Source organism: Ictidomys tridecemlineatus, chromosome 8 (assembly GCF_052094955.1).
Source record: "Ictidomys tridecemlineatus isolate mIctTri1 chromosome 8, mIctTri1.hap1, whole genome shotgun sequence".
Lineage (NCBI taxonomy): Eukaryota > Metazoa > Chordata > Mammalia > Rodentia > Sciuridae > Ictidomys > Ictidomys tridecemlineatus.
Window position 1 is genome coordinate 38,238,865 of NC_135484.1, and position 12,443 is coordinate 38,251,307.

At 33.6% G+C, this 12,443-nt stretch overlaps 1 protein-coding gene across 3 annotated transcripts in view; it reads right to left on the reverse strand.

The window, feature by feature from the left end:
- Nkain2 (sodium/potassium transporting ATPase interacting 2) overlaps positions 1–12,443 on the reverse strand; it is a 954,384-nt gene that overhangs the window by 155,182 nt on the left and 786,759 nt on the right. For 2 of the 3 annotated variants that reach the window (XM_078019252.1, XM_078019253.1), the window contains exon 4: positions 11,877–12,077. In XM_078019252.1, coding sequence (XP_077875378.1) covers positions 11,877–12,077 — 201 coding nt within the window. Of the gene's footprint in view, positions 1–9,575; positions 9,695–11,876; positions 12,078–12,443 lie in introns of those variants that run through there. The other variant, XM_078019254.1, reaches the window with a different exon arrangement.

The following is a 12,443-nucleotide window of genomic DNA, read 5'->3' on the forward strand; positions in this document are numbered from 1 at the left end:
AAAAAAACCTTTCCCAATATTATAAGTTTTATACGAACTATTGCTGCATTAGAAAGAATAATAATAATGAGTCATGCCTATCCAATCCTAGGCAAGTCACTCTTTTCTACAGAAATTTTATATAACATCAATGGGATGCTGATAAATAGGTTTTATAATGGTTAAATAAGTAAAATGTAAAACTATAAACATTTTCTAGAGATATTTTGAAAACAATTGGCTTCTGGTGAACAAGTCACTAATATTCTCCTAAAATTTAGTGATTTGTAAATGCATTTGGATTATTAACACAGGAGGAAAGAACAAAGCAAGAGTAAAGATGAGGACATGATTCTAACTTTCAGAAATAGGAATGATGTTGTTTCCACTGAGAGTGATGTAGAGAAGAACAGGAAAGTGAAGACTTGAGATGGGAAATAGTGACTCAATGTCAGGCTCATCAGGCAGACAGAAACAGAGAAATGGAAGAAGGCAAGGCGAATAGAAAAAGTTGAACAAGTAAGTCTGAGGCTAATTCCAATATGAGAAATGGAGGGTGGAAAGGATGATCAGATTCTGAAGGAAAGTCATGAGTCAATTAAAGAGAGCAGAATTTAAATAGAAAGTAGATTATATGAAATAGAGTTCAATAACTGAACTTACTTTTGAGTATGTGAGCTGTGTTTGCTGACTGCAGATTGCATACCTGGTCACAACTCCCCGTGTGCTCTCATGTAGAGGCCATAGTCCTACCTTTAATGCTGCATCTCCACATGGCTCAGTCCTCACACACAGTCAGAATTTAGGTAAAATGTCACCTATCTAAGTGGCCTTCTCTGGCTATTCTCCAGTGGCTCTCTTTTATCTTACCCAGCTTTATTCATCAGCAGAGCATTTACATATTGGAAATACTATATATATTCTATACACACTATATGCATGCCTCTTCTCATAAGAACATACATTGCATGGGAGCAGAGGCTTTGACTCACCCTTGCATCTCCAATGAGAATACCAATGCACTCAGCAAATATTTGTTAACTGGCAGAATGTATATAAAGCAGTTTCAAGCTCCAAGCAGTTGAAGAATATGGAGGAATCAACTTTTTAATTTGAATATTTAGATTAAATCTACACAACTTTAAACCACCATTTGAAAACTGAAAATCTGTACCCACTGAAAGTTGTAGTGTCTCATACTTAACTGATTGCAACTTTTAATTGAAACTTGAACATAGCTTTGTGGCATTTCAATTTGACCTCTCTCCAGAAGCAAGAAGCCTGGGAAAGCTCTTTATCCTGAAATATAAAGCTCAATACATGATAAATTGAATCTGGAAAAAAAATCATCTTTCTCAATGAATAAGAGTCTCTGTATCAATTCCATATAAGTGAAATCTGTGCAGCTAATAAATGAAGAAAATGTGTCTTCTGCACAGAGCTCAGTTTTATCTACCAGGAAAAGAATAAAAGTAGGGGGTGATAAGCTGTTTGGTCTTGCTGTGGACTACTAGTCAATTTGATACTGATGAAGCTCCTGAGTGTATTAGCAGACAGCAGTTTATGATCCATTATTCCACATCTTATGCTGGTGATACATTGTCATTCGGACTGAATTGGATAGCTGAGATATATTATTACCCAGGACACAAATCTATAGCATTGCTTCAGTGGGGATCCTCCAACTCAGTTCCAGGATAATTATTACAGCACTTTGGAACTTTAAGTGTATAAGTGTGAACCAAAGAAAATGTGGGCAATACATCTATGTAATTTCAACTCATATCACATGCTCATAATTAAAGACAATAAGGACAATGTATTTTTCCATATGGTTTGCCCTCTCCTTTATGACATTTTTAATATCAAGCTTTCTTTGACAACTTGTCTAAATCTTTTAATTATAAGCAACATAAACTTTTCTAAGTTTGTGAAATAAGTGATTGCTGAAAATGAATACCCGACCAACTTTGTATCACTAACTTGAATTTTTTCTGTACTTCACAGTATAATTTCAGTTAAAATTAGTTTTCATAGTAAATACATAGTATATTAGGATTAAATCAATGTAAACATGGCATTCAACTAAAAGAATAACATGAAATTACAGCACGGGTGAGCTGTAAAATTTAGAAATTAAAAACAAAAAGAGAACTTACCCATAATTCTGTGATGAAGAAATCAATAAAGTTGTAGATAGAGAAGTAGAGAAAGTGAAGATGAATGATTGGAAGACATTTGATAGTGAGAGCAAAAAGGGATGATTTGTATTTATAAAGTTGCTAATAATAAGCAGCCCAAGCTTTAGAGGTGGAGCTATTCAGAATCAATATAAAAGAGCAGAGCAATTCATATATTTCAGAATATAAGAAGACAGAAAGAAACTCATAATATCCTTGGAGCCATAGCATTCTCCACTTAATTCCATGACTCTGGAATCATGTTTCCAATTAGCATTAACAAAAATAATCATGTGGCAACTACCTCATTAAGTATAATAAATGTATCATCATGAATTACGCTAGGAGGACTATAAGTGATAAACATATGTGTGTGAAAAGTTGTGGTCTTGACTCTCAGATTCTTGCTTGAGAAGGATTTAGTATGATGGGTGGCGGAGAAGACAAATGGCGGAGTCAGGGAGAAGGCAGCCATGATGCTAAGGAAAGGGAGAGAAAGAGAGGATCCAGACTAGGAATGGCAAACCTTTCCATGTGGAAGGGTGTGTGGGTTGAGAATAGAAGAATTTTAAATCCTGTTTGTAAGATTGGTAAAAGCAAAAGGTACAGAGAAAATATCACAGATGGCTCTTCTTCCACTGTGTAAACACCATTTAGCCTAAGTGTGTTTGCCCATATTTTTATTCTTTTCCATTCAAGTATAACATGCTAAACAATAAATTATCCCTCATATTATAGCTGTCAGTATAAATCATGTTTATATCCCTCCTTTGAGAATGCCATGCTCCTACTTAGAAACGCTAGCAGATCTTACTACTATTGTTCTATCACTGTGTTTAATTTCCAGTGAGAAGGAAATTACTACCAAAGATGTATTTCTTAAGAATTTTGTATCACAGTAATTGATCACGACTGGAAAAACATCCTAAAAGACAATGGTATTGTACATTTCAAAGGAAGATGTCAACTTTTCATTCTCAGGCCAATAACTTGTAATATTTTTCACAAGATACTATATTTAGTGTATTTTAATATACTTCACTTGTTTACAAAATAATTTGTGACTTAATACAATTTATTTAATTCTGAAGCAAATTTATGATCATACAACTAAATATAAAAATAGTATTGTACACAGTTCATTGTACCATATTTTATGCACAATACTTTATACAATTTAAATCTCCTATTATTAAGAAAATAAAATTATTAGTGATTGGTCGTGTCTTTAATCATCACTGCCATTTGACTGTACTAATGTGTTTATTATGTGGTGTTTCCTAACATTCCCACAGGTACAGTGAAGTGCTTAGGAGGTAAGCAAGTCCTTTAAGCATGACATACAGAACAGATAGATATTGCATGCTGATTACAATAATTGATAAGGGTCTGTGCACATAGGCTAGTGGTGCAGTAACACTAAATAGTATTATATTGGTTTTTAGAATCATGGTAATATTTGAGGAGTAAGTAAACTTAGTAGGATTTAGTTCATTTTTTGCACGTTATTATGAGTTATTCTGAAAGGATTAAAGTATTCTCAATGAGCAGTGAAAGAAACTGAGCTAAGGAGAAAATAAATAATTCTACCTTTATTGTTTTTCAAGGCAATTTCTGTAATGTTATCTCATTTAGTTCATAATTACAAAATAGTTTATTATACAACTGGGTATAAGATTTAAGGATTGTTACTCTCAGACTGTGAATATTTTACCTTATAATTCTAAATTTGCATGTAGGGAATACCAGAGAATATTAAAAAAATTTACATTTAATTTGACCTCAGAGGCTGGTTAAATTCTGGCACTCTGCTTCTTCATGTGTTCACAGAACTACATAACAATTTACAAGGGCACTTTTCAGTAATAAAGGAAAATAAAGTCAAGAAGCTGTTAACTGTTTTGTGATTACTATACCCAAAAGTTGATTGGCATCTGCAGATAAGACATCAGGGCTTTACCCTTTAAATCGATATTGTTCAAAGGAATTTATTATGATTCAGAGGAATAAGAAATAAGCTTATTCAATAAATTCCTTTGAACAATGTCCTTTTAAAGGATAATGCCCCGATGTCTTATATATGTCAACCAACTTTTGGTTAAAATAATCATGAAAACTGCATACTTTAATATCTATTGAATAGTATTCATTCAATAACAATAGTATTTCTTACTCTTCAGGGATAGATCCAGTTGGAGTTTTCAAATAAGTTGTAAAACTTATTTATTTATAAGTTTTGTTACATTCAATTGCATCAAAAAATATCCTTTCTGGATTCAATTTGCCATTCTCCTATTTCAGAAAGTATCCTTGGAAAAACTCCCTATTTATACTAATACTTTGTTCTTTTCCTCATATTTTGAAATTTTCATAAACTGTTCTGATGCTACAGAAAGACATGCCACTTTCATTTTGTTTCTTGGGCCACTACCTTTTGACAGGGAGATCTGTGCTTCTGAAAACCTGCACCACAGCTGGAGTAGCAAGTCCAACAATCAAGCCAAGCCTCAAGCTGTGAAGCCCACCTGGAAGTGGGGAAAGAGCCCCAGTCTTCACTCCAACCCTTGTGTACTGTAGTTAGCAAGCAGTTTTGTCTTAATAAGAAAATGATTGCATCACCTTCAACACTGGACTAGTCATCAGAAGATTCAGTTTACAGTTCTAGAAGTATACCAACTCACTCTTTTGGTGGAAATACAGAACTCATGGTATAGATGCACAGATTCATTATTTGATAAGAAGCTCATTATTTGAAGGGCCTGACCTTGATGTCCAGAAAAGGAAATGATTTTCAAGACCCAGGAAGAATTTGATGAGGCAGCCAGAGCCCTGATGCCCTTTGGAATGAGAGTTACCTTCCCTGACCAGACTCTACCTGGTTCTAAGAAATTCAGGAAGTAAGAAGGATCAACAGTGAAGAGAAAGGGAAGGCACTAATATTTTCAGTGAAAATTTTAAAAATCACATTTACCAAAGACTCTACCTGAGGTCTAAGGAAACGAAATTTTTAGGAGTTATGGCATGGCAATCCTTTAAGAAAAAAAACCTAAAGAAATTTCTATTCTCAGTCAAGTTGAATTTACTGTTTTAGAGTAGTTCTCATTTCTGTTGCTGTACATTCTGAGAGAATTTTTAAAAATTTTACCTGAAAATTAAGTATATTTGAAATGTAAGCTTGATAATTTTTTTATTAGTTTAAATGACATCCTTGTAAAAGATCAGTTGACCAAATATGTGTGGATTTATTTGGGGGCTCCATTTTGTTACACTGGTCTATGTTTGTCTTTATGTCAGTACCATGCTGTTTTAATTACTATAGCTTTGTAATTCTTTTAAAAGATCAGTTGACCAAATATGTGTGGATTTATTTGGGGGCTCCATTCTGTTCCACTGGTCTATGTTTGTCTTTATGTCAGTACCATGCTGTTTTAATTACTATAGCTTTGTAATTCTTTTAAAATTGAGAAGAATGATACTTCCAACATTGTGGTTTTTAAAACTGATTTGGTTATTCAGAGTATTTTTGTGGTTTCATATGAGGTTTAGGACTGCTTTTATGTTTCTGTAAAAAAAATGCCATTGAGATTTGTATAAGGATTTTATTTAATCTATACATCATTCTGAGTAATATGAACTAGTTTAGCTGCAAAAGATGTATTTATTTTGATATATTATAAATATTAGTATATTTTAAAGAGATCTATAGTGTCATCCATTTAAATATGTCCAATTAAATTAGAATATCACTGTGATTTGAAATTCACCCTAACATGCATACACATACTTAAGTATTATAAATTTTATGTAGTTCATTTTCTTTGAATTTGCACTGCCTCTACACTGCTTTCACAGAATTTTGTTCTAATTAAATATGTTTATTTACTTGAAAGTTGTATTATTGCTCAGTATCTCATACTACTTTGTAATAAATTTAGATGTATATGTATAAGTGTGTATATTCATTGAATATGTATAGATTTCGATTTCATATTTTTCTCAGGTCCATGAGGCAGAAAGTGTTAAAAAATTCTCATTCTGAATATTAATAATAATACTATTCTCATAATTATTATTTTACACACTTGATTTAAAACAAAGTAGTCTGTACAAACTGATCAAAATTATTATGTATGAAAATAAATTTGTATTTGAAATCTCTTTTTATTTATATTAGAATGGGACAGAGTTCAGCATGATTCAATTTCTAGCATTTTTTTTAGGTTTAAGTACTGAAAAATCTTTTTCCTAAATAGTAGATGCAGTTTTTATAATGACCAATTTCTACAACTTATCCTAAGTTGCATAGCACAATTTCTATAATTATCTATCACAAAAATTATTTCAAATAATGTACCAAGTTACAAATTTATTAGGGTTTTCTTTCAATTTTAATGAAAGCAAAGAATTGGAAATTGCTCAATTTGCAACAACAATTTCTGGGAAGTATACCAAAAACACTATCAAGACATAATAAATAGCTATTAATTATAGCCATCTCTTAAAGGAACCTAGCCTAATTTTATATATGTAAAAACTTTAGAAATATTGAAATATTATATAATTTCAAATATGTTTTTTGATAAAATGTTTTTTCTTAATTAAAAATCATGTGCTTTGAGTATATTTTTACTTAAGCTATGTAGCTGCAGATCTGGCTAATTTAGTTCATAAAGTCAACCAGATCAAACTTACTTTTTTTCTTAAAATTCTGTTTTAATTTTTCAGTTTAAATACATAGAACACAGGATATCCCCATGGCAACCATATGACTTCTGAATATAGCTGTAGCTGAGTAGCAGCAAATACTATTTCTCCACTTTTCGTTTTAGAACTACACAAGCTCTTAACTTAGATATAAAGCTTACATTACTGATAGCAATGCCGAGTTGACACGAAAATCATGATTTCATGCACTATACAAAGTTTTCCAAATAGGGACGAGATATAACTGAAGGTTGAACTTGAATACTTGGATTTAGCTATGAGCTGTGCAAGGGGTATTGGAACTTTTTCTAACTGGGTGTTGTAATGTACTGTTGCAATCCCAGCAGCTTGGGAAGCTGAGGCAGGAGGATCCCAAGTTCAAAGCCAGCCTCAGCAACTCAGGGAGGACCTAAGAAATTTAGCAAGAACTTGTCTCAAATTAAAAAATAAATAAATAAAAATGGATGAGGATGTGGCTCAGTGGTTAAGGCTCCCTGGGTTCAATCCCTGGTACAAAAAAAAAAAAAAGTAAAGAAAAGGAATGTTTTCTAAACTCTTCAATGACTTCCTTGATAATTTGTATATAATTTCTAAGCCATATCTAATGGCTTTTGGAACCGGTAAGCTTATTTACATTTTTATCAATATCTTCTGCTAGTCTCCTAAAAGAAATTAATAGTCAACCTGCCATGAATTTAGAAGTATGTCAGAAGTAAAGGAAATAATAAAGGAAATAAAGGAACACAAGACCAAGCAATTTTGGTTGGAGAGGTTTATATAAAATTTAGAAATATTGATTCTCTGGATGTGGCTAAAGAAAAGAGAGAATAAAGGCTTTATTTATCAATGAATTAGTGGGAATTTTAACATGTATTTTAACAAATATAGTTATTTCAGGTATTGTAATACATGTTCACTCTTAAAATACCATTTATGTATATTTGTTTGCAAAACATATTCATTTTTCATTGTGTTGGTTACAGGGAGTAAGTCTAATGTGTGCATAATAAATATGAGGTACATACATATCCATTCTCCTCACCCATGGCAGATGTAGCCAATCAATCACAGCATTCTTTGCCGCTGAGAAACTCTGAACATTTAGACTTCAGTAATCCATTTTCCATTAGCTGTTACAGCATTCAGGTTGAAGACTATTTCTCAGCCTTGTTACAAGAAAGAGCACATCCATAATCCCTCTTTACTAGCTAAACATCTTAGGAAAGGTTTCTAACCTGTTATGCTGCACTCATAGGATGGTTACACGGTCATAAGATTAAATTCATGTGAACATATTTTCTAACCAATCATGCATTAAGAAATCCAATCAATTATCTTGTAATGTAAACAACACCATCTCCCTAGTTGATCTCTGTACTTTCCCTACACACATTTTATTTCTTGGTAAGTGTGGGGTTTTTTTAAAATGGTTTTATTAAAATTGTGCACACCTGTATGCCTTCTGAGTGTTGTATCTGATACTAACTGGAGAAAAAGACTGCTGGAGGAGGAGAAATCTGGAAACCTTACTCCTGGCTCATCATTATGATGCTCTGGCAGACTTTTTTGCTTGGCTGGAGGCTGTGTGATTAATAGCCCCTCTTCTCAATTATGAGAATATTATACTCATCTTCCTTTGGCTGTAAATGGGAGATGTCTATGTATGTGAGATGCAAATGTGGGCTCTATGAATGCTAATTTCAAAATCAGCCAAAAGTTGATTGGCAGAAAACTGAACAACGCTGTGATAGGCATTCTGGGAGGTCAGAAATCTGTGAAAGAAAGGCTGAGTGAGAGTGGAGAAAAAAAGAGCTGGAGAGATTTGGAGTTAATCAAGAGCAATAGTTGGGAAAGCAGCAGTTTATGAAAGCAAGTCTAAGCCAGATATCCCAAAAGGAAATCTGGGATGACGAAAACAATAAAAGTGAGAGTTTAGCTGACCTTACAAAAAGTGGGATGAAACTAAGAAGCCAAGACTATGCCCCAAACTGCATGAACTGCTGCATCCCCTGTCTCTTACGACCCTGAAATGTGTCCGTTTGCACCTGGTTTGTGCCCTCAGGAACTCTGCTCCATTTTTAACTATAATATCCTTCATGTCAGGGATACTGTTGTCTTTGCTTTTCTAGATATCCCAGGGGACAAGCACTCAGGAGTGTTCCCTATATTGGATTGAACTGAATATTTGATTGTCAGAAGGATGATCCGGATAATACAAAAGGGGAGGAGCAGAGAATCCAGACACTATTTAATTAGTCAATAATTAGAGCAGAAGAGATCAGGATGAGTACAGGAAAAAGTCTTTGGTTCATATCGGTTACACATTCACATTTTTACATAATGCCATATTAGTGACTGTTGTATTCTGCTACTGATGTGATCCTGCAATTTGTATTTGGGGTAAAAATGGGAGTTTATAACCCACTTGAATCAAATGTATGAAAGATGATATGTCATGAGCTTTGTAATGTTTTGAACAACCAATAAAAAATAAAACAAAATAGTAAAATTATGCAATGAAAACAAGAGGTTTAATAAAGCATGTACATTTGAAATACATTTTTAAAAAAGTCTTTGGGCTGTTTCCAATGAATAGGCAGAGCAAATATTTTAAGATAAGACCTTTTAGGTGGGTTTGCATTATCAACTCAGATTGACTAAGTATTTTGTGTAGCGGGCATTTTCAGCCCAAGGTGGCTAGACAAGCAAGCCTAAAGTCCCAAAGTGCTAAAACTTCCATGGATAGTTTCTTAGGTAAGAAAGTTGGTAACTTAGTCTCTGGTGTTCCTGAATCAGCATCACAAAAGAACCCCTCCCTGCCAAAGGAAGACCTGGTGAAGAGAAAGAGATAAAGGTGCCACAGCCATTGATACTTGGTTAAAATAAATTTTTCACTCCACTGGGGGACAGTGTAGACAGAAGGGAAAGCCATCGGAATTATTTTCCCCATCTGTTCTTAGGGACTTTCATTCACCTTCACATTCTAGTCACCTTGACTTTACAGATTAATTTTACTTATGTAAAAGTGTTTTTCTCTGGGCAGTATGACAGACTCAACATATGCTTTCATATCCAAATGCACTTCTTTGCAAATTCCCTTTGCCAAAATTTTATGTGAATATAGTTATACATACACACACACACACACAAATTCCAATAATCCTCTTAAAGAGTCATATATAACTGTCCTTACAAGTAAACTGCATCTTCACATCATCCTTAAAATATAGGTGAAAGTTTGCCAAAATGTTGAAGATATTGTAAAAAAGGGATGGGAAGGATAATTCAAATAAAATTTTGTTTAAAACCCTACTCTAAAACATTTGTATTGACATTTAATTTGTCTCAGAGTCTCAGAAATGTTTCACTTTTCTCATGTGAGATTTAACACTATTTAAATGGATTTTAAAAAAATGAAATAACTACTTTCATTTCACCAAATCGAACTTGTCTTTAAGATAAGCAAAAATGAACCATTTTAGATTTCAACATGAATACAGAAAATTTTGTTTATTTGAAGAATTGTCTCAGGTTGGACATATTAGGGAAAGATCACTTAGTACTTTAGCTAAGAACATAATTCAAATTTTCTGGAATTTATTCATATTGTTCTTGAAATATTTCGAGTTCTTCCTTCTTGGCTATTTTGTGATTGATGGGACTGTATGACTATAGTGCTAGACAATAAACTGTGAAGAATGAGCTGCTTCTCCCTGGAAGGACCATGCATGTACCAATATGGATCATGCATATCTTTCTGTGATCTTGGGCATGGCAACCCAATGATAATTGGGTTTGTGGTTATTACACTAGGCTTGTATCCTTATTGACAATGAGTGTAGAGCCTCCTGCTGACACAGGGAATAAACCTGTATGATATTTAGTCACAAAGACTTAGGAAATGTTTTAGTAGCACTGCATACATGTAGTCTATCATAACATCCATATTTAATGGTTTTAACTCTTAAATAATTTTATATAAAATGATTACTGCCTTTATATGCAGAACTTATTATCTCCTGTTATTCAATTGGGTGTCCATATCACCTGTTATTCAATTGGGAGTCCATATCACCCTCAAAGTAATTCACTGAAGAAAGAGATAAACATCAGATTGCACTTGAATTATTTTTGGCTAACAATTGTAAGACTATGAACCTCAACTGCAGATCTATATGGAATCTAAAAAAATACGTGTGGCTCTAGAATCTGAAATGATTAAATGGATTCATATAAAACAAAGTTGCCTTAACAATGTAAGTCCTACAATATTATGCAATTAACCTTAGTGATAGTTCTTCTTGAGAAAGAGATGTCTTTATTTATATTTTTCATAATAATGCAATCTAATATAACTTATTTTATATAACATAAGCATACATTACATGAATTTGTTATTTATTCTCCTACTTCCTCCTGATCGGAGGACTCTTTTTTTGGTACAATCCTATGAAACATGGCAGCATGAAAGTCTAGATAGAGTTTCAAGGAAGGATGACTTGTTCAGAAAGGAGGAGTGTGGATAATAAGTGATGGACAGTACCCAGGGGAAATCTAGGAAGAAGGAAGTACGGCATAGGGCAGAGGAAGAAAGAAATCCATGTGCTGGCACTTCCAGAAGAAACACTGAGGGAGAAGGTGCATTGAAATCTCATGTGTTTAGGTAAGTTGAATGTTAGCTGTGAAAACTCTCTGATATTCCTGTAGATCTTTGGAAAATTCTACCAAATCAGATAATTTAATCTTGACTGATTAGATTTCCTATGAAAAATGCTGATGATGTTGAAGGCCAATTAATGATTGATGAAAAAAATCAGCATGCATAGTCCAGAGGATGGCTTGGTTTAACATATTCTTAATAAAAGTGGCATTAATTAGGAGGAACACACACACACACACACACACACACACACACACACACACACACACATTCCCTTTGTGTGCACTGAGTTTGCCCAGAAATAAAACAAATTCCAGAAGCACTAGAGGAAGTGGTTGGCTGTCAACACTTACTGCGAGGATAATCTGGAGGGCACTATGAGCCACTTCTATGTACTGGTACTCCAGAAAACACCCTGAGACCGTGATGTAGCGATGGTCTTCTGGGGCCCAGTCTGGGGCGGGTGTCACTGACGTCACCATACATCCTGGTCCATTCTCCATCCACCAAGATCGGTGCATTGAAATATTAAAAGTCAGGATAAGGTCTGTTTCCTGCAAGAAGGCAATTTATAAGGATGAGAATTACTTCATAAATGTCAGCTTATTTGGGACTGAATTGTTTTCTATTTGTGCATTAATTGTAATACTGAAATGTCTTTACCATTAGGGATCATGAATATTAAAAAGGGAATGATTTAAACTATCATCAGGTTAAAGTCTTATATTATAAATCTGCTGTATATTTTTTCCTTGTCAGAATATTTACTTATACATTTTAAATCTCAAAGTTGTATTTCAATGTGGCAGCATTTCACTTGTAGCTAATGCTCATATTTATAAAATCTTTATGTAGTAAAAGACAATATAGCTTATTTTCCTCCTTTTTATTCTAGTTGTCCCTCTGTATCCATAGGGAAT